At 33.9% G+C, this 24073-nt stretch overlaps 1 protein-coding gene across 1 annotated transcript; it reads left to right on the top strand.

The window, feature by feature from the left end:
• Positions 1-10855: 10855 nt before the first annotated feature.
• LOC137923501 (uncharacterized) lies at positions 10856-20433 on the top strand. The gene is made up of 5 exons (XM_068766761.1): positions 10856-10945; positions 12504-12629; positions 13274-13365; positions 18157-18264; positions 20283-20433. The coding sequence occupies exons 1-5, from the start codon at positions 10856-10858 to the stop codon at positions 20431-20433; spliced, it is 567 nt and encodes a 188-aa protein (XP_068622862.1).
• The last annotated feature ends 3640 nt before the right edge of the window (positions 20434-24073 follow it).

Genomic DNA, 24073 nt, shown 5'->3' with positions numbered 1-24073 from the left:
GAAGCTATAACTAAAACAAAATCCGAAGATAAATAACTTTATAATTCGACGAAAAAAAATTTAAAATTAATAAGTCTCTCAGTAGATATTTATGTTATAAATTGGTATATGTAAGCTTTATTTCAGAAATTTAATTATTAAGTTGTAATTGACGTAACATATCAGCCGGATTTTCCCATTATTCGACAGATTCATTTTACATGTGCTAGGATTTTCGTATTGTAAAGAGAGGGTCCAGCACAGTGCTCGGGCCTGACGACACGAGTAATAAGTTTAAAGAGGCATTAATAGATGCACTGACAAATTTTAAAAGAAGAATCTGATATTCTTTTTCTTTCGAAAACTTACGAGTCTTTATTTTAAAAAAAATTCTTATGAATTATACAAAGATCAGAGTATAAATAAAAAAAATCTTTCAACGAAAATGTTTTGTCATAATTTATTTACAGCGCCAACGAACGAAAGAATTTGACTACGACCAGTAAATTGGCAAGTCGAAGTGAGAGTGGGCAGACCGGTCACATAGCCCGCAGCAGAAGGAAACTTAAGATTATGGGATGAAGACCACGAATCGGCAAGCGCTGTGAAGGGTGTCCACTCACAAGGTGGACCTTGTTAAACTCATCAGAAGGCACTGGATGCAGTCCCATTCCAACAGAACCTATTGGAAATCTATGCAGGAGACTTATGTCCAGTCGTGTTCCTGAGGCTATTACGCTATTATCATTGATGATATGTAATAGATAAAGTATCTAATGGATTCAAGCGTCATTTTGCGGAAGTCCATCCTAAGTAAGAAAAGGACCAATATATAGCTACTTCTGCCATGCAGCAGTATTCGTGCGATAAAGTGCATCGCAGAGTTACAAAGTTGACTCTGTGTTTGGCACTAATCGGTGTAACGTTACTCCTGAGGATGCCCTAGTGGAGAGGTGAAACACGTGTTGAGTGAGTTAACGGTGGTAGTTGTGTAATTCGCATTATTTGCCGCATGCGCATTTATCAGCGGGCTGGCGGGCGGTGCAATTTATTGCACAACTACTGCTGCATGGTGGAAGTAGCTATATATTGGTTCTTTTCTTACTAATAGATTAAGGTTTTGGCGCTCTATTTTCCAAAGCTTCTTGTGTCATAGCGCAGCAAATTTTAAATAGCGGGTAACAAATAGAATAACAATATTAAAATAAAAAGCTGAAATTCCAATGTTTAAAAGTAATATGAAATCAACCGGATACTTCAGTGTAAATATCAAAGGCAGTATACTGATACCGTAGAATCCCATTTAAACCTTTCATTTCAATAAATTGGCCATAGTACGGAATCGGTTCCCTTTGACGCGGCTTGCTCGATGAGGCGAGTGTTTGCAAAAATAGACCGACGTATTCCAGATAAGCTTTTCCCGTTCCATCAATATAGTCAAGCAGGAGAAGTTAATAGTGGAAATCACTTAATGTGTATTCGCTTTTCGCTTCGGAAAAATGCATGGATGCAATCAAAACATGATACAATGAAGTCTTAACTTCGTTATAGATTCCAATTAACTTACTGTACACGTTGGGGTTGCATTACTCGATTTATTTATTACAAATATCTTGAAGTACTCTTTTACACTTCTTCTTTTTTTAAGACGATAGACGCCCTGTTAGGTATAGACCTCCACCAAAGATCGTCACGGTGACTGATCCTGCGCCTGCCACATTCAGCGACTTGCCGCGACCTTATATCGTCGGCCCACCTAGTGGGAAGCCTGCCCACGCCGCATCTACCGGCTCGTGTTCGTTACTAAATAACTTATTTCACAATACAATAGTTCAATTATTTCAAATTTTAAAAATTCTCATTATACAGTTTATTAAAGAAAATTTTATTTCCTGTAAATAATTGTGTACGATTTTACAATAAACTCTCATGCACTGAATGCGCACTAAACTATTTATTATTATAACATACTTCTTAAAAGTTTGTTAAATGAAAAGCCGCATAAAATCATATTACTGTGAAGAGACTAATATTAGTTTTAATAACGCTTGAAAATAACTAAGATCACCGACGCAGCTCAAAGAATTGCTCATCTGAAGAAGTAATGAGCAGGGCTCTGAGTATAGACCATGAGCTGACATAGTTAAGGAAGTAGCTGGTTGCGGGAAGCGCAAGACTGGTCATCGTGGCGATGTTTGGAGAAGGCCTATGCCTTGCAAAGGGCGTCTATCGTCTTAAAAGAAGAAAAGTAAACTTATTAATTACTCTAACTACTGTTCTAAAGATATTTGTAAAAATAACACAAAAACTTCAGTCTGATTTCGTTTTTAAAACGCATTATAAATTACCTCAATTTGGTTAAAGTGTTTTAAAATAATTTCTGCAGGTACTCTTCTCATAAAGTGTTCAAGTAATGACTGTTAATAATAAAAAGGGCATACTAATATAAATAAATAAATATAATCGTTATTGACTTTATTACGGTCTGTTCTCGGATGAAGGCCCATTTGGAACATATGTAGCCACGTATTTTAAGTTAAACGATGCCACTATAGGAAAACAATTTTATTCTAGTTTTTACGTTGGCATTCTTATCAAGACATACAATCATATTTACGTGATGTATATAAATGAACCAGAGTGGATAACAATATAAAAAAATTGTTATTAACCTACATTAGGCTATTTCACCCAACTAAATAGAGGTTTGGCTTAGAATTTTAATTTGCGGGTTCACTTTATTTTTGTAAAATAAATAGCATTAATATTTCCAATAGATTCAGGCGTTACCTTGCGGAAGTCCACCCTCACTAAGAAAAGGACTAATGTGTAGCTACTTCCGCTATGCAGCAATAGTCGTGAAATTAAGTGCACCGCCCGTCAGCCCGCTGATAAATGCATGTGCGGCAAACAATACGAAATGCAACTACCACCAATAATTCACTCTACACGTGTTTCACCCCTCCATGGGGCATCCTCAGGAGATGTTACACCGACCAGTGTCTTGACTCAGTGTTTTGCATTGGCTGGCGTGCGGTTCACTTCATTGCACGACTACTGCTGCATAGCGGAAGTAACTATATATTAGTCCCTTTCTTAAGTAATATTTCCAAAAAAAATATTTAACTATACTAGACACCTTCTTTATCAAAGTAGGCTTATATCCAAGCGTTGGGAAAACAACATATTTTCCGATCGTAAGGATCTTGCCTTAGAATATGATTTCCCACGGAATTAGAGGACTAGGAAGTTTTTTTTAGTATAACAGACGTAATATCTTTACTCTGTTCCTATATTATACTTAGTCTTGCCATAAATATTGTTATAAAGAAAAGCACGATTTTTTTTTTATACGTAACATTTATTCCTTTCATAGTGAGTTAGTTTAATACATCAATATATAACTATTAAAAATATACAATGTTTATTCGAAGTGGTCTCCATTGGCTGCAATACAGTCTTTTAAACGTTGAGGCCAGTTATCAATAGCAGCACGAACTCTTTCTAGAGGAAAATTCTTCACTGCCAACCGAATGGATCGTTTTAGGGACTCCAAATTATCATGGCGTTTAGAGCAAGCCTTACTCTCTAAAACTGACCATAAATCATAATCCAATGGATTTAGGTCAGGACTTGACGACGGCCAGTTTTCAGTGCTGATAAAGTCCGGAACGTTAGTTTTCAACCAAGATTGGGTGGATCGAGCTCTATGACCCGGTGCCGAGTCTTGTTGAAAGCACCATTCTTTGTTATTGAACATGGTGTTAGTTAAAGGCTTAACTACCGTCTCAAGAATGGTATTTTGATAAACTTGTGCCGACGTTTTAATACCTTTTTCACAAAAATATGGCTCAGTCACCCCTTCATAGCTAACACCCCACCAAACCATCACTGAAGTGGGATAATGCCCACGTTGTACTCTGTTTACTAATTGCGAAGCTTCTTTAGAGCTTCCAGCATAAATACGGTCATTTTGTTTATTAAAATACTGCTCAATTGTAAAAATTTTCTCATCCGTAAACAAAATTTTTTTGTGACCTCCCTTTGCGTACCGCTTAAGTAGTTGTTTGGATTTTACCACCCTATTCTTCTTTAAATTATCAGTTAAGAAGTGACCAGTACGTCTCTTATAGGCTGCAAGTCCTAAGTCATCTTTTAATATACGCGACATGGTTCTAGGAGCTATCTTCATCTCCCGAGATAAAATCTTTTGCTTACGGACAGGATTTCTTCGAATTCTTTCCCTAACTGCTTTAATCACCTTTTTCACACGAACGGTACGTGGACGGCCAGATCTTTTTCTGTCACAAACAGAGGAGGTATCATTGTACCTATCAATAGCCCGGTAAACAAACATTTGACTAATACCAAGCGGGTGGAGGGTTTTAAAAATTGCACTTTTCTCCATACCTACTTTATGTAAGGCAATCACAGCGATTCGGTTCTCTTTATCACCCCACTCCATTTTAATATAACAAAATATTTAACAATATAATGGCGCGAAAATAAGAAAACACATCAAGCAATCATATAAAAATGACAGATTCCAAATTCAAACGTAATATTTTCTTTTTTTGAATAGTAACAGTATTTATGGCCAGACTAAGTATAGTATATGTATTGTATTTTGGTAAGTGAAACTTATGTTTATATTACAATATATACCTCATTTATTTGGTTTTTCATAAACTTATAATATTTAATATATTTTTCATATGGTTTAATTACATGGCAGATGCAACCTGTGGCTCACGAGTCACATGCGACTCATTATGCGGATTATTTGTAGTTCGCGATAAATGTAACCGTGTTCACTTTTTTTTTAATTACATTTTAAATAAATATTTCAATATGCCTTTTGTATTTTTGAAAAAAAAAGAAATATTTTTGACACATTTTAAATACGTATTTGTAAGCTGCTCGTAAAATAATGTCAAATTTTTAAAAATGACTCGGACTATAAACGTGCTTGACATTTATTCACCTGCCTACGTAATATCTTTGCAATACTCTAGGTTGAGTAGCAGAAAATCTCTACATGGCTTTAAATTCGCTATAGAACAAAGCGTAAATAGTTGAATAACAATAAAATATATGTATGATTACAGTAATGTATTGCATTTATTTAATATATATTTTACATCCACATAATGTACCTTAGGAGTTAATAATAACCCCTAAATAGATATTTTAACTATTCCCGTAACATAAATCATTAGACACAGCTTAACATAAGACATGTGAAGGGCTCGGAAAATTCGGCTAACGATTTTTCTTTATTTGTTACCGCACGTAGAGTTTTCCAGTGGAAAGATGAAATTTAAAAATTGCAAAGAAAATGTTAAATACAGCACTTTTCTCTGCACAAACTTTTCGTCATCATTAATTCAGCCGAAAAATGTTTACTGCGAGGCTTAGGACTCTCCCGTAAACTTATAAACGCAAGTTACATAATAACATTTAATGTTAATTAAAACAAAAAAGGAAGGCGTGTTAGGGTCCCGTAGATAAGAAAAGGACGAATATTTAGACACTTTCGCACATGCAGTCGTAGTCGTGCAACGAAGTGCACCGCCCGCCAGCCCGCTGATAAATGCGAATGCGGCAAACAATACGAATTACACAACTACCACCGTTAAATCACTCAACACGTGTTTCACTTCTCCACGGGGCGCCCTCAGGAGTAACGTTACACCGATTAGTGCCAAACACAGAGTGTTGCCGTGTCGATGTCGATGCCGTTGTCGTCGTCGTTCCAGCCCATAGACGCCCATTGTAAGGCATAGGCCAAAAGGATACACTGGTCGGTGTAATATCCTCTAGGGAGACCCCGTGAAGGGGTGAAACACGTGTAGAGTAAATTAACGGTGGTTGTTGTGTTTCGCATTGTTTGCCGCACGCGCATTTATCAGCGGGCTGGCGGGCGGTGCACTTCATTGCACGACTACTGCTGCATAGTGGAAGTAGCTATGTATTAGTCCCTTTCTTAGTTAGGATAGACTTTCGCAAGGTAACGCCTGAATCTATTAGATACAAAAGAATACATATACGAAAATCGCCACGCTTGGCAAGCGGTTTGGAGATTGCAGTGTGGTATCATAAGCAGAGGACGCTGGTGCCCATCTTCTAGAAATTTTATTTGTAAGCAGTAACAATTGTATATAATTCATGTACGAAACTAGAATTATATAGGATTGTACTCAGGGAACCGAACCTGCGACCAACGATCGCAAGTCTTAGCCCTCTACCGCTGAGCTACCACTACTCGATGTACTTCAATAAAAAAACACCCTGTCCGCGAAGTCATGTACTGTATGAAAAGTGAAAACATTGTTACAAACATTTTTTTTTTATTAATTAAAGTATTAAACTAGAAAATTGAACAGTCTGAAGTGATTGTTTATTAATTTATTTTTTATTTATTTCTTGACTGTTAAAGGTTTGTCGTGGCATGGCATCAAAAAGAAATGTATCACGCTATTCAGGCTATATATATATTTTGATTGTCTTCCACGTCGTGGATGCTGATTATATCAGTACATGTTATCTATGACTAATTATTGTATAAAGTGTATCTATTTATTGCTTAGTTTGAATACAGTCAATCTACATAAACAAGTGGCTTGATGAGTATTCACCCCAGCTCCGAGCAACCAATCCTTCAAACATCTACATTGGCCTTAATTAAATAAGCCACTTGAACTGGTCTCCCGATCCCCGCTGAGCTCGAGATACAAGTTTTATACTCCAGTTTAACTTTGCCAGTCAATTAGCACTTGTTTGGTAAACTACAACCAATCGGTGACAACTGTATGTACACACTACGATGCTTTTCAGTTAAATTTATTATTTTTATTTTACATTGTAAATACTTGCATTATTTTAATGCTTTTATCTATTTAGTATCTTAATGTTTACGTACACTTAGATATAATATTTCTATTTAAATCAATTCAAATCACAAGAGTAAAATTTTATAAAAACGGTGCGTATACCTTATATTTTACTTATGAGTGTACAAGAAAATTTTAATAAATCTATGTTTTTAATTGGCAGGTTTTGCACAGCTCCGTTCTGTATAACAATCACGGAAATTGACTAAGAGAGTTAAGATCAAAATGTTCTGGTCCAATGTGAAAACCGTGTTACTATATGGATGCGAGACGTGGAAGGTGACCAAAGATATCTCGCTCCAAGTCCCCAAGGCTCCAAGTCTTCGAGGTATTCTTGGTATATACTGGTCTGAGAAAGTCTCCAGCGTCTCTATCTGGAAACGCTGCGGTGAGATTCGGATCGACTAGCAGATCAAACGAAGCAAATGGAACTGGATAGGCCACAAGGAAAGCAAATACGTGGCCACCCAAAGCAAACCTGGCGGGGGACGATCACTTCAGAAGTGAAGGCAGTTGGAATGTCGTGGGGTGGTATGCGTGAAGCTCAAGCCCGCTCGAGATGGCGACGTACTGTGGACATAGGAATAAATGATGATGTTATTAACTAAATCACCATATGAAAGAAGTCTTAATCATTCTATTGTATTGTTGTCTAATTTATTGTATTTTAAACATTTGTTCTTAAAACTTTCAGTGTCGCCTTACGCTTAGCTTATCACTTATGTAACATCACTATAGTACAATTATAATGACAGTAAATAAAATAAAAATGTACTTATATTTATAACTCCTTTAACTACTAGGTAGTTATGTATATAGATAACAATAGTGTAAAATAAAATAATTATTCCGTATAATTATTTATAACAAAAGATGTCGTTGATACACTTGATTATACTTACATCTAACTTTCATCTCTTAGTTACGACCTTTCCTTCTACATAAATCAAACAATATTCAAAATGCAGTGATCATCAAAAGTTGATGATATAGGTAAATAGTAATGAGGCCATTATAAAAGCGAATCCAATAATGAAAATAAATAAAACTATTTTCTAGTTAAAACTTCAAAAGGTACTTTTAAGTCTTATGCTAGTAATATAATTAATTACAGTGCTACATAACTCAACAACGACGCGTGCATTTTAGTGGAATGTATATATGGGTACCTATCTGGAACCTCTATGCTTTAAAGAGTATCAATTCGATGAAGATGATCAAAGGAAAAAGATTATTCGTTTTTTCATGAGATAAACTTTAAATTTATCAATAGAACTGGTCAATATGTGTACAAGGTCCGCCGGGGAGGCGGCTGAACAAATTAGTTGTCCAAACTGACGACTAACGCTAAGTATCATCCATGCGTACGTTCACACTTCGACGCCTTTAAATCCTGAGTCGGACTTAAGGTTTTACGATTCGCACGCCGAAATCGACCTTAGTCATCTATCTTAAGATCGAACTGCGGATAACAGTTATCTGCGGATTATTTGTCAGACTTAAGCAGGACCAATTTGCTGGAAACATATTCATGATAAATTTCCAGTTGTACAGTCGTTTTCTTAAACTAAGAACTTTAATATGTGGGTACCGTATCTTATGATGTACGTAGAATCTTTTTATGACGAATTTATTTTCAAAAATAATAATTGTGTATATAAGATTATTTAACTCTGTGAGTTTCAACGTAAACGAGTGTTTTCAGTGCATAATAATTATAACAACTGTTCAAGCCGCTTGGACACTCATCCGTCCTCGGATATAAATTTTAATGGCGATTGGAGTCATCGCCTAGGCCTAAATCATCTCTTAGAACGACTATCTATCTTCAGGGCAACCCACTCTAGTTAAATATAACTTTCCGGCATAGTTACCGTAAAGAGGAAAAGCATCTAAGGCGCTGTGACCTCTTGATCCAATTATAAATACTGTAAATGCCAATAAAGAAAAACAATTGATGAAAAGAAAAAGAAATGTGACTCTTAAAATCATGTCCAGTCAAGTAACGGACAATATAGAGGAGAATAAATATAGAAGAGTTTGGTATTGTTAACCTTTCTTGTTTCTACAACTTCCTCGCACCGATATCCTTGAACCGCGTGCTATTTATTGAATCAGATGAAGCTGATGAAAGTTTATCATAGTCCAACTTTATTCTCACTTAGAGTGGTTATTTTTATGCAAAATATATATATTAGCGTAAAGATGTGTAATTGTTATAATTTTTTTTTTCTATAATTACCCTCTGTCAGATAAAAGTTGTCAGCTTATTATTATTTAGTAAATAATATGGATCGAAAAATATTTCTTTTTAATGGAACGCAAAAGAAATGCTTTCTCGTCGATGTCTGAATTTGTTACTCAGTTAGTCGAATATAAAAGATTCATTGAAACTGTGCTGCGATCACTGAAATCATATGATTGATGTCAACTAAGTATTTCTCTGATATATTCATTTGTTAACCGCTAGTTCAGTTTTTCGGACAAGTATTATATTTTACACAAAAACTTTATAATAATGTGTATAATCTAAAATAATTAAAATATCAAATTAGGATATGTAATAAATTAAAATATAATCTGAAATTAAAAATACCGTCGCATTTTTCGTTTATAGCAAAACCTTTTATGATACAATAAGACGTGCTAAGTCACTAACTTTTTAAAAAAAAAATATTTATTAAATATTTACCAGACCAATGATTACAATCATTACATTACAACATTAATTCATTTTGTTTTCCTTCTCGGTTTATTCGTTTTTCTCGAGGCAAGTGCGATACAAGTCAGTTTGATGTTTTTATTTATTACTATATTTATAATATGTATTATACCGTAATATGTATTACACCGTAATTAATATAAATATATATGGCATATACATATATATGTTTGTATAAATGCATGTCTTGTGAACGTTAACTTCCCGTTATCTATACTTCTACTGTTTCCATAATATAGTTATCTGGAATAAATTGCTTCGAGAGCTAAGACCCCACATTGTACCTTTTTCTTTACTATTATGCAACTGTGTATATATTCTATACATTAGAAAATATTAAATTAATCTTGTATATATTTAATTGACATGTTATAATAAGGTGAGCTTTTATTTCTTTTTATGTTTCCATAGTGATTATACGAGTCATTTTTAAGAAAGCGAGTATTCCGGAACGATAACTCATACTGATAGGATACTTGGATTTCTGTCCCAGGACATGCTAGTATTAGAAATACGTTTTCTTTCAACGTCTGTATACAATGACAATATTATACTATTGATACAATTAATGCGTAAATTGAATTTTAAACCCGGGACCTATTGGGCTACCTATGTTATAATAGCCCTATGAAAACACGCATTGTACTTTTTGGAAAATCGAGAACAGCTCTTTAATAAAATACTGAAGAACTTTGCTTCGTTTCGTACTTTTTTAATACCATGTTTATATATTTTTAAGATTTTATTACGGTAAGTATAATACCTGTAAATAAAAAGGTACAAAGCTAATAAGTCTAATTAAATTATTTAATTCCTATTTATTTATTTATTTTCATTTTATATTTTTTGGAATTATTTTATTTCATTAGATAATATAAAATAATGTTATGTATATTATATGCAATAAATATATTATCATTGTAGTATTTATACAATAGTATTTAATGTAATTGAGTGTATTTTAAATTAAATGTACATATTTACAATTACATATAATTACAATTGCGTACATTTTCAAATGTCAAATAAGGATGGCATGTCTGACAATCATGACTGTTACTCGTAGCCAACCTTATGGAGTCATAAAATGTCGAAAAGATATAGACCATTTTTTTTTTTGCTTTTTCACTTATATTATACTATTGTTTTATTTGATCGCCATTTAAAAAGAAATAGTTTACTGCAGCAATAAACGTTGATATACGATAAAGAAAAAAACTCTAAAAGGTTTCTCGTGTTATTGATTTCCAGTTTCTGCCTAATGAATATTTCGGTCAACGGACAGAACAATGACGATGGGAAGGGGAGACATAGACGTTATTTGCTCTTCACTCCGAACACCCAATGGGGCGTAAGTACATACGAATATGAAACATTACTAACCTATATATTATGGACTAGTAAAAATAACATCACATTTCTTCGTAATCATTCTTATGAGAGCAGTCGTCATAGCGTTGGAAACTTTACAGACCTCTACCATTTCTCTCTCATCAAGTCATTTCTTACCATATTATGAAGATGAACTTCTTTTAGGCTGGCTTTAAACCAATAAACTAATCATTATCATAATTTCAGCAGCATCACGTCAATTGCTGAATACAAGCCTTCTCTATTGATTTTTAATAGAAGCGGTTAGATCAGCAGGTATTCAAGTTCTTCAAACGACCTTAACAAGATGAAATGTCTCCATAGCACTTATATGTCTCAGAATATCAGTAGGGAGTCCTTCATACATCTGAGACCCAGCGGTGGACCAAACTGTAGTGCACGAAATCACTTGCTGTCCAATGTATGGCAAGGCTTAGAGTGGCTTGAGAAATGTAAATAGGTAGGAGCATTGCTTGCGGCAACATCGTTTCCCTCTTGGAAGAGAAAACGAACCGACACACTTTCTTGCGGTTTTGTTGCAGGGTGGTGGGTGATGTAATTAGGCAAAACAAAATCGTGTAACAAGAAATATGGCGAGGGATGGAAGATGATGCGTAAATGTAATGTTGGTGAATGCTATATGTTGAATGTATGCTGAGTGATAGAAAAAATGAAGGATGAAAGAGGAAATAACGAGAGAAATTGTGAAGGATATGAAAGGAAAGGTTAAGTGAGTAGGGTGTATATCCGTGTCCAAAACAAGATGGCAGAAAGACTGTTTAAAAAAAAGCACAGTAATGTTTTTCAAATAAACAACATACATATTTATCGTCTTGTTCTAATATACTACGCTACAAGATTTAATCAAGAAAGAGACCAATGGACGGAGAGATGGTAGTAGACAAGGCACAAAGCGCACAGAACAGGTGACTTTAAGGTTTTTGGAATGGTGATCACGGACCGGTAAGAATAACATAGGATGTTCACCTACAAGGTACACAAACAACCTGTTTAAGTTCGTCGAATAACAGTGGATGCACGCTGCTTCTTCTTGATCCAGCTTGGTCCAGCTGTGGACGATATACTGCTATATTTAATGGTACCAGGCGTTACCTTGCGGAAGTCCATCCTCAGTAAGAAAAGGACCAATATCTAGCCACTTCTGCATATGCAGTGGTAATCGTGCAACAAAAGGTTTCTTGCATGACTACATCTGCATGTGCGGAAGTGACTAAATATTGGTCCTTTTCTAACGATATACTGCTGATATAATGATAATGACAATATTAACAGATTCATATATCATAGAAACAAGGCGGCAGCTTAGTATGTGTCAGCCAGGATGCTAGTTCCGACGTCTAGTTTTTAAGGTTTTATGTGAAAAGCCTATCCTATAATATTGATCTACCAGGACTGAACGGAATTTCAGCTTATAGACTTGAATATTTATTTGTGTATACATATATACCTCACTATACATTTTTCCCTATCAATATAAGTAATCACATAGGCTCTCAATAATTTTAATGCTGTTTTAGGTTTTCGCAACGGTTTCAGTACCTTTGAAAGCGGGGTCTTTAGTCAACGTTGCATGGTTCTACGAAGCAAACTACTATAACGTGGCTAATGCAAGCTATCTGGAACCTTTGCTCGGTGACATTGAAGTGAGTAAAGGAAGCTTATATAATTTTACTTAATTTAAGTTACTAGGCTGAATGGCTACACTATGATCCGTAAAACATGACTTTAATAGTGAATTTGGGTTTCATACATTTACAATGTTACAGTGACGTGGGAGTTGATTCCGCACGTGTTTTAGAAAAAACTATGGAAAGTTCCAACAGTCTTCTAGGCATAATCTCCGCACTCTTGAAACTTCATTTGTTAAAATGTTCTCTTAGTTTTACTAACAGGACAGTAACAATTCAGTAACGCATATACAAAGTGTTTAAAAATAGGTGTAAAAACTTTAAAAGGGTGAAAGCATAGTTCAATTATCAGCAATACGTATAAAGCTTTTAAATCTGTTTCAGTCAATTTTTAAAGTGGAAGTGAAATATTTAACATTAATTTATTATTTTTGTTGAAATGCAATAAGTCAATAACTTCTATGAGTACATATCTGCAGATACAGATAGTAAACAATAATTAGTTTTAAAATTAATAATTCAAATTTAAAAGCTGTTTTTGAGTAGGGTGTACCATACATTAATTGACAACAAAAGAAGTATATATTTACCCCTTTAAAGCCTTTACACATATAACCAATCATCCTGTATTTTATAGTTAATAAATTATACGGTTGCAGTTTCCTAGCAGAAGTCAACGAAGTGCGAGCGTCCCGTCAAATATATTAACGCGTAGCCGTCTTTACATCTTCATCGAAACCATGCTGGAACAGTAAGTAGCAGTTTAATTCAAAATGAGTACTTTATTAAATTTGCTTCTAACAAATGAATTGAGATTTACCTTATTTTATACCTGATTCACTTTATTTTTATCGTTTCTGATTGTCACTGTTTGGTGTCAGAGTACTGAATGTGTTTAGCCTCCTATGTTCAACTCGAAAATTAACACGAGGATCTCTGCGTGGACCTGGTCTGTGGTGGTAATCACCCGGACAAAGAATAATCTTCATCTTCACTGTGGTGTGCGACCTGTTCCTATTTTGGTAAAGCTGAGCGCAGCATTACATTTTTTAAACGAGGAACTTAGTACGCGTGTCAACCCGCCTGTCAAGTATGGCCTTATGGGAGACTAACTAATCTAACCTAACCTAACCTAACGTCCATAGGATGAATTGACGAGTACACATAGTGACCACCAGATGCCTTCACCTAACTTTTAAGGGATTTTATAAGTAAGGTCTTTCACTACATGCAGTGTGCATGAAGATGTTGGTGTACTTAAGTACCGTCTGACAGTGGACGGTGTTACAGATTGTTTGTTCATCTCCTACTTCTGCAAAGGTTTTTCTTTTTCATCGGACCTTAAGAGCGATAACTTTACATAGATATTTCAACATATTAGAAGACTACCGACGTCTCCTGTTAACACCTGCATCGGTAAATATTTATCGATCAAAAAAATATTCATTCAATAAATAAAGTGACTACTTCTAAAAATGTTATATTTTTTGTTTATTGGAATTGCAAAGGCCTATATCGAGATATTTAGTGTAGAGATAAAAACGCGGAAAGACATCTGACAATATCACCTCACAGAAGATATGGACTTTACTGTATAATGAAAATTACGATGTTACAAATTTATATTCCAGGACATAATCCAATATTAAAAGTATAAAAGGTATCATGTCACACAACCATAAACCCCGTTAACAAAATAAAGGAAGCGCTTCCTTTGAGCAAACTTTATAGCCTAGGTTGTAACTACATCTATATAAAGCTATCCATACCCGGTCCTAAGTCATAATTTCGCGGGGGCTGCATTAGAGACTAATAAAGCCGGCCACAACATGTCCGACCCACGTAATCCAGTAATTCCACTGCCGAACACGACTCACTGAGCGGTTCGGATAAATTACGAGCAAGCGAAACCACATACATACATAATGATTGAATGATTTAGGCTGCTTATACACTAGATCGTTCTTTTACAATCTCAATTCGATCACAGCATATTAATATACTTCATTAGTAAAGTATAACACGATCCTTATATTAAATTAAATATCTATTTGTGTCTTTAAATGCTACGCCCAAGATTTAATATGTCAGTGATAGAAAATTCAATAAAAATCATACCTGTACTACACACAATACACATAACCTACCAAAAATTAAAAAATAAGGAATGAAATAAACATCTTTCAATATTTGAATACAGTGTGTTTATTTAAGCGGAGCTAAAAATATATTTTCTTTTTATTTCTTAAATTGCAGTAAAGACAAACTTATTTGCAAATTATGAAAATTCTCTCTTACAATTTCGCAGAGGTCTTCAATAAGCTTAATAAAAAAGTAAACGTCTATATTTTATGGCCTCATATTCAGAACGTAAACATTTCTCGTCGAACCTATAAAAAAATGTTCAATGAAATTATATTTCATATATTCATTAATATAAATATACAACTATAGACAAATATATATACAAATGAAAAAAAAACTTTAATAAGACATGTATCAGAGTAGTAGTAGACCTGCGGTAGAGAACTGAATTGCGATCGTAGGTCGCTGTTTCGATTCCCGAGATACAGTCTTATAAATGATTCATACTTTGTGCATTTCGATTTCATAGATACAGTATATCTATATGAATCACACTTTGTGTGTTAACTATATAAGATTTTCATTGCCCACAAACAGGTTTCCAGATTATAGGCAGCTGCGTCCTCTACGTATACTGCTATCGCCAACCCGCCTTCCAAGCATGGCGATTTTGGTATATCCCTCAATATATACCTTTAAAGAAAGTCTAAGCAATACTTACAAAATACTTTCCTTAAGTTTCATGATTGGCGTGATAGTAAAAGCTTTATGAAACACGCAGGATTATGCGTTATAAGTATACAATTTTATAACAGTGAACGTATAGCCTTTTGCCTTATCTGGCGGTACAATGTTTGCAGGTAAACATAGTAAACAATTATTCATTTTGATCTGTTTGTATTAATCCGTACTTTTAAATCGCTTTTTATATATTATCATTACGTCTTTCATTACTTCTGAAACCATTTTGGATTATGTATGCTATAAGATTGTATTAATTGACAACAAATTAGGCGCACATTTATTCACAACTTTAAACCATACATCCTGCATATAAAAAGTCAGCATAATTAAATTGTAGTACATTAACAAGTGTCAATAGCGGGTAAAAGAATAAATAGATTTTGAAATTAGTAAACCGAGTCACGTGTTGGAGAAGTCAAATCGATTACGTATTCGTTACGGGTCAAAAGGGAAGCCGCGTCACGGACATGGATGTATCGTCCCACTTCCGGCGAGGGGCTCTTAAAACTTTCATTTTCAGTTAAAAGTTTGCAAACCTTTCAACCGTGCGTAAATCGTTACCTTTAACGATCGCATCCCTACCTCTGTTGTATCCCCTTATTTCGTGTCACATAAATAAAGTATTTTAAATTTACACTGTTAGGAAAAGTAAATTTATCTGTTTATTGGTAATACCTATAAAAGTCTTAAAGAGATTAATACATTCCTCATTTGCTGTCAATTAATGAACGGTAATCTGTCCAAAAATCAAACAGTAAAGTAAGAAAAAGCGTTTTCTAAGTCGTTTCCGTGTCTGTAGACATTTCTATAGAAAAAACAAATTAGCGTAACATATTTCAATCCGATTACTGTAAACAAGTTGATTGGAAAAATATCTAAAAGCTCCAAATAATTTTTGACGAAAAATGAGCAATACATTCGAACCATTAAAGCTTTTACACTTTAAATAATCATCCTTTATATAAATACAAAAAAAAACATTATTATATTTTCATGTGGAGGTACTCGGTTTTTTTAGTGTTGATCTTGAGATCCACCTTAGTGGCTTCCTCTTCAAGTGCTTTCGCGGACTCCTGGATTTCGTTGCAGTTTTCACCCATTAACGCTAAATCGTCTGCGTACCCTATAACTATATACTCTTACTTTACTATATGCTCTTTTCCTACTTTTACTCCTCCTTCCAGCGCAAACACTTTTTTAAGGACATGTTCCAGAACTAGGTTAAAAAGCAAAGGTGACAGAGTATCTCCCTGCTTAAGTCCTGTGATTACTGCAAACTCTTCTGTGACAGGACCAACGAGAAATCAAGACGGATCTTAGAGGCTCCGAAAGAATGCCGAAATTGAGACTTTAGTAGCACAGCCAAATATCATTGGCGAATATAAAGCTCAACCAATCCGCTAGCTTGGTCACTTGGAGCGAATGGGATCGGATCGGAGCGTGAAGGTAGCGTACCTGGAAAAACCGAGGGGTCGAAGACCAGTGGGTAGACCCAGGTATGGCTGGATCGATCGCGTTGAGGCAGACTTGCGCGAATTGAATGTCAACCAATGGCAGACGATGGCGCAAGATAGAGGAAAGTGGAAGTCTCTAGCGGAGTAGTAGTAGTAGTAGTAGTATTATATTTTCATACTTTTCTTAAGGCACGTAATTATATATATTAACAGGACACCACTCCAGAACTTTAAGACGCCAACGACCTGATATTACGAGTATTACCCTATTATGACAGTCATCGAAGGGGAGAATTTTATTAAATAATTTTTGATTGTGACTAAGATGTTAAATTAATAAATAGGGCGAACAATCTGAATTTTCTATACCTACAAATCTGCGAGTATAAGAGGGCAGGGCGTAAAGGTATTAGCCTAAAACTTCTTTAAAGATAGTGAAGTTCGAAAGTTGAAGGCTGTCTGGGGAGCCTCGGTTCGAGCCGCTACAAAGTAATATTTCATCAGATTAATAGGTCGCCGACCTCTAACATCGCTTAGGCGGATGCTCAATGGATTGACTATTCGCTATATTGTCGCTAACGCTACTCTACATCTTACAATTCTGCTTACGCAAGTCTCTCTTTCTTATTCTCTACAATAGAGTCAAATAAATGCCACAGTTCTTATAGAACCGCAACTGCCCATTAACCTTTGTAGGCTTGTCCAACTTATATATTATATATATTAATAAAATGTTATATATGGTAAATAAAACTTATGTACTTCTATCTTTCTTATGCTTTAATAAAAAAACTAACATAGAAATACAATTAAAGTCGTCATTTCAGTCCATAAATGCCAACTGCGAGGCACAGGCATCCCCCAAAGATGCATATGGGGGATATACAATAATCGCCACTGTTGGCAGAGGGGTTGGCGATCACAGTGCGGTAAGAGGGCGCTGCTGCCCATCCTTTGTAAAGTTGTTTGTAAGCTGTGGCAATCTAATACAATTAATGCACAAAGTGACAAACAATATATATACAAAAAAATAACATAGTAAAAATGACAAAATTTAATTTGAAAAAATCCTATCGTAACAACGTGTAAGCTGCAAAAGGGAATCAAATTCTCAATAAGCCCTGTGAGTAAATACCTAAGCGCTGCTTAAAAATTGTTAGAAGTTCCAGTTATCAGGTCTTCCTACCCACCGTTTTATAGGATATTAATCTTTAAGGATCTATGAGCTGTAGCTGTAATCGGGCCATTTTCGCTCGCAGGCACGGATACCCGGGGCGCAGTTGCTTGCTCAGAGCCATTTGCGAGGGCACCACCTCGCATTTCTTGCATAGCGGCGTGCTCGGAGACGTGCTCTACCTTATACTTACGTGAGTTTTACATTTTTAAATTTAGAACACTTTATTTATGAAACATTAAAATGTTGCACATTTATTTTTAGCCGCACCGTTATTCTTATAATGGATGGTCTCGGATTCAATTCCCGGCAGACAGTTCACGACTTACCACTTTCTGTTTACATATATATGAAAATAAATAATATATACGTATATATATACATAAATATATATACACGTATATAAATACATTTATGAATATACAGAAAAAATAAGTTTATTTAAAGTTTACTTACGCTTAGCTTACTAGCTTATTGGTCTTCACTCCAGAATCTTAAGGTCCTACCGTAGGCGCTATGTGTTCGGCCTACTGCCATTTGAACTTGCCAATCTGCAGACCTGTGTCGGTTACATTTGTTCTTCTGCCGCCCTCCTAATTTCTGATCGAATCTCGTAAGGAAATTGCTAAGTTTGAGAACGTTATGTCTTCACGGCTGGTTGTCAAACTTATTTATATCATTCTGTAACGAACTTCCTTAGCTATAACCTCAACATTAGCGGCCTTAACACCATTTCAGGGTACTTACTGCTACAAATACAAATATATAAAACCAACCAACTGTCGATGAAAATTAAAAAGTATATACCAGCGTCCCTTATCTTTATTTAAACAAAATTTTTTGATGCGTAACATTTTAATAATAATAAGAAAATTAATAATTAACAGTTTATTAAAGGACATTCAATTTTTTTAAATTAGATTTAGGAATGTGTGTATATTAATTTATAGTTAAACTGATTTTTGTTTTAGAACATACTTTTTTTTTTTAAATTATCACGTGTTATGGTTGTCGTGTCGTTGGTGTAATCATGTTTGTATCTTTATTTGTGCGTAGTTTTGTATATTTTATAGACATCCATAATAATTAAAGTTAAAGAACAATAATTGTAAATATTGACTATCAAACAGTTCGAAATCGTCATAAAACTATTATTTACATTTGAAAAATAGGCCGCGACTGTACCAATTTAAAGCACCTACTATCAGTAAATTAAATATTACATTCGTATCGCTTGCATATGTGTTTTAGAGAGAATTTAATTGAATTATAAAATAGGTTAAATAAAGAGAATACATTATATTAATCGGTAGACGTTTAAATCATATAAGTCTCTTTATTCTTGGCGTAGTTCCTAACGTAATTGCCTTACTAATAGGATGTCATTAAAATAAATAATATTTGTAATAAACGAACCTTATCTCAGAGAGAAAACTTGTCTTTTAGCGACATGAGGAACAAACAATATTAATAAAAACATTAGTTAAAATTTGTTATCTGATCAACAAGCCATGAAGACGACTTTCCTCGGGATTTCATCTTGAGATCGAATAAGGAATGTGGAGATTCGTAGATGGACGAAAGCGACCGAAATAGCTTAGCGGATTAGTAAGTTGAACGACCACTTCAACACACGAATCTACGAATCTCCTTGTTTCTTATTAGAACTCGTGAGTTTATCAATTACGCTCCTAAAAAAAACACGTTTCTGAACCGTAAGTTTTCCTAACTAAAACACATTATTTGTCATTACTGTTACTTTAATTTTAAATCAAGAGTACAAGTCTATTTATCCACATAAACAGAGTGATTGGTTATACGTATAAAAGTTTTAGGAGGATGATTTTATGGTTTATTTATAACATTTTCAATCACCATGTATTAATGAAGTGATCACTCTGAAATATGTTACATTAATTTATCATTTCTATCAGAATGCGACGGGCCAATAACTTCCTGTAGCACAAAGTCTATTGTTACAGGTAGTGAACATAAATTCATTTAAATATGTAGTAATCCGAATTTAGGAAACGATTTTTCTATATATATATTATCATTACGTTATTTTTATTTTTGAAACCATTGATTTCTCAATAAGACAACAAGTAAGCTATACATCTACCCCTTTAAAGTTTTTATACCTATATCCAATCATCCTGTATATATGTGTGTGTGGTCATATGAATACATGCCGTTCGATTTTTCCTACAGGCCTTCATCATCGATGTCCGAAGACGAGATAGAGGATATGTATTACGAAGCCGAATACTACGGTATGGAAGAAAAATGCCTCCGCTACTCTCGCAACTGCCCATCTAGCCCGCTCGAATTTATATCCGTGTATTTGGATAGCCGTGAATAAATTTATTTCAGTGTAATGATCACTATCCACCCCATGTAAAATATTGAATACACGTTTACTTGTAGTGAAAATATACCCAAGCAAAATGTTTATTTATAACATTATCATTTCAACATTAAAAATATAACTATGTACGTAATGATTAGTTATCTATGTAAAAAATTTAAAGAGGCGTAAAAACTTTTTAAAAATCAAAATACTCTGTATTAAAATTAATTTTTATTTACTGTCTGCTCCTACAGAAATTGTGCCATCAGAAGTAATTGACGTTTAACATCCCAAAAAAAATACATATTTCATACTGACCACTTTGTAAAGGATGATTAAAAATATTTATAAATCATTTAAACTTTTTGCTGACAAAGAACAATATATTCACCACTTTAACTCCTGTAGTCAATCAGCCTTTATATTGAATTTAAATTAGAGTAACATCTCTTATCCAACACAAAGTTATAACATAAAAAATTGATATTAAATAAATCTTATTACAGCATGCAAATGTGTAGAACTTGGTTTGTTGAATCATTTACATGCTCAAGCATACCAATCAAAAATTATAATAAAATGCCTATAACAAATATTGTTTCTGACCGACTCTAGTAATTTACTAAAAGGTGGTGCAAAAGTAATGTCATTACGCGTATATGCTTTAATTTTTATAAATGGACAGATATACGATATTTTTTAATAATAACTAATTCATTATATATTTATATTAAAAATATTAAAGCACAGTAACATTTGGCGCAATTTGTAAAAATTAAGGTACGTTCACATTACGACATTACTTTTGCATCACCTGTTATTAATATAGTTGAAATAAGTTGTATTTTAAAAGAGCATATAAATGCCAGATTAAAATGGGAAGTAAAATGAAAATACGATGTAGGATAAAATAATTTCTCATGCTAACGCTAAACATAAATTAGCCTTTAGTGTTATAATAATAAACGGTACCAACCTTCTTATTTTTTCATTTTCCCTTTCAATCTCTTTAGCTAATGGAGCGTATTAAAATATTGTTACAGACCGTAACATAAATACTCTTTATATTTAATTAAAACCAGATAAATATCTTAGTAAAATACTAAAATCATCGGCTAATTTCAACAAATGTTTTACGTAACTAGATATTTGAAATTTGGTGAGAAAATGGACTATTAGTAATTTTTATACACATTTTTATTCCTACCAGTTTATTATTAGCAGAGGTTTCCATATTTCTCAAATAATTTTTATTATATGATATAAAAATTTTGTTTACTTTGACTCGTGAAGCAGGAATATTACATAAATAAGCCGCGATCAATGCTAAGATACATTTTCACAATTTTTTTTTAATTCTTACATTAACTGTATGTTTTTTATCAAATACGTAAAATAATAAAAACAACAGATGAAAGACCGTCGTGGTGTAGGTTTTAATAATGAATTTTAAAATTTTATATCAAACCTTTTTTTACAAAAATTTATGTTCAAGATAATTTACAAGCATAGAATTAACCAGTAATAAAAATTAAAAACGAAATGTTGTTCCAAAATTAAAATTAAACAAACCATTGCAATCGAATACTGTCAATCTCTAAATTAATTATCGAACAACCGCCGACGTCCAAATCAAAATATGGATGCGGTAAACATTCATTTAGACGTCTAACTGTGGTAAAAATACAATTTCGCATGCGGGCGTTCAACCAAAACCTCGTTACTGCGAGCACGTCATTGCGGCTGACGCTGCAAATATTTGCATGCTGCTAAATTGCTTACACTCTGCATCCTGCAATAAGCGAATATCTAAGTTCATCGTCGCGGGAGGCGCGGAAATGAGTTTATGCAGCCTGTTGGTACTGAGCGACTCTGCGAAATAAAATTTAATTTCGCCTCATACGAGAATATAGACAAACTAAAAGACGGGACCTGTTTCTTTACAGTTTTAGAAAACATTTTTTTTTAATATATTTCTTATTTGTTGTAGTGCTGGGCACACTTGTACACTTGGCTCAAACAATCGCGTTCTTTTAAACTTACTGGGAGATAATTCATATTTATTACCGACGGAAAAGTTATAGCTAAATGAAATAATAAGATAAAGTTAATATAAGGCTATTAATTAATATACATACAAAAAAATATTAATTTTGAAACAGTAGAGGTGTATCATACCGTTAGCAAACAAACAAGTCTACGCGAAAGTCCTGGGCTTTTATACCTTTGAAAATTCTATAAACGCTGACTTACCAATCATCAGAAAAAAACTGCAAATTCCACACAATATAGATTTTACTATTGATAAAAGTAAATGCAACGTAGTTTATATTTAGAACAGTATTTTAACCTTAATATATATCATTATCATGAAGTATTTTCACATAACTTGGTCTCGCTGAGCCTCATTCGCACATAATGCCCAGAACAGATGGCTGCTAGGGCATTAAGGTTATAGATGGGAGACCATGGTTCAATCGATTGTTTTGGATATCTATAGGGGAAGTCTAAGTCAAGCAGTAGTCGTTTTATGGGAATGACAATGATGGTGGTCATGGGTGGACAGGGATAACATTTTTTTAATAATTTATTCACATAATAATTTTTATCTTCACACTTTTCTCTTATCATTCTCAATATCTTTCACTAGTTTTTCTTTTTTCCGTCACACTTTCTTTCATTCCTTGTTACCTTTTAAACATCGCCTCGGGTAACAATAACATATTCCTATACTCCTATTATTATTATTTTTCGCTTTATAAAAAAATTAATACGAGCGACGAAAGTATGGTGTAAACTTAATAGGTTTTTTCGTAATTATATTTCGTGCAGTAATATCAATGTTATAATTACGTTTGTCTATCGCTCATTTTACCAGACGAAATTGAGTACAAAATGATAAATAATGTAATATTTATTTATACATAGCACACTGCGCTTTCCCACTCCAGAACTATAAGGCCCCACGAGTCATGTTTTCTGCGCGCTATGTGATCTACCCACTGCTACTTCAACTTTTCAATGCTCTGGGCAATGGCGATTACATTTGTCTACTAATCACCTGATTTCCTATATTATAACATTCAAACTTGCTTCCTCTCTCTTTCTCCCCCCCCCCTCTCACTCTTTCTTCCTCTCTCTCACTCTAACTCTCTTTTTTGAAAGGACGCCTGTACTACAACAGAAAATAATAATTAAAGTAATAATAGTGATATATGATGATCCAGCCAAAAACTCACAAGTCGACGTACTAGCCACAAATAATTACACCTGTTATTTTTGGGTAAAAGGTAAAACTTCTATAATATTTATGTTTTTTTTTTAAATTTGGATTGTTAATTACTGAGTTATTTAGATTATGTAAGAAAAACAAGGTATGACCATCGATGGAAAAAAATGTTCACAAAAACTTAATTTGTTATTTACGACATATGTACTGTTAAATACTGTAGAATGTGTAAATAATATAAATATATAATGCATAATGTAGGTAAGAATATATAATATAAAGCATAAGATAACGAGCTTAAAGATTTAATTGAATAAGCGAAAGTAAAAATGAAACCGCACCGTCTTGTCAACTCACGTATGCGTCATTATACGCGTTAATTCAGAATACATGTAAGCCCACGTAATAATCTGATAAGCGTGT

Source organism: Battus philenor, unplaced genomic scaffold (assembly GCF_028537555.1).
Source record: "Battus philenor isolate CCGP_79_NKW_IND1 unplaced genomic scaffold, ilBatPhil1.0.hap1 SCAF_21, whole genome shotgun sequence".
Taxonomy (NCBI): domain Eukaryota; kingdom Metazoa; phylum Arthropoda; class Insecta; order Lepidoptera; family Papilionidae; genus Battus; species Battus philenor.
The sequence above is the reverse complement of the archived record's forward strand: the minus strand, read 5'-3'. Positions and strand labels throughout refer to the sequence as shown.

What these genes read in the sequence shown, in the direction of transcription:
- LOC137923501 (XM_068766761.1), top strand. Translation starts at nt 10,856, where the DNA reads ATGAATATTTCGGTCAACGGACAGAACAATGACGATGGGAAGGGGAGA. An exon ending in CTCCGAACACCCAATGGGGC is followed by an intron (nt 10,946 to 12,503) that starts GTAAGTACATAC and finishes ATGCTGTTTTAG; the next exon opens with GTTTTCGCAACGGTTTCAGT. An exon ending in GTGCTCTACCTTATACTTAC is followed by an intron (nt 18,265 to 20,282) that starts GTGAGTTTTACA and finishes TTTTTCCTACAG; the next exon opens with GCCTTCATCATCGATGTCCG.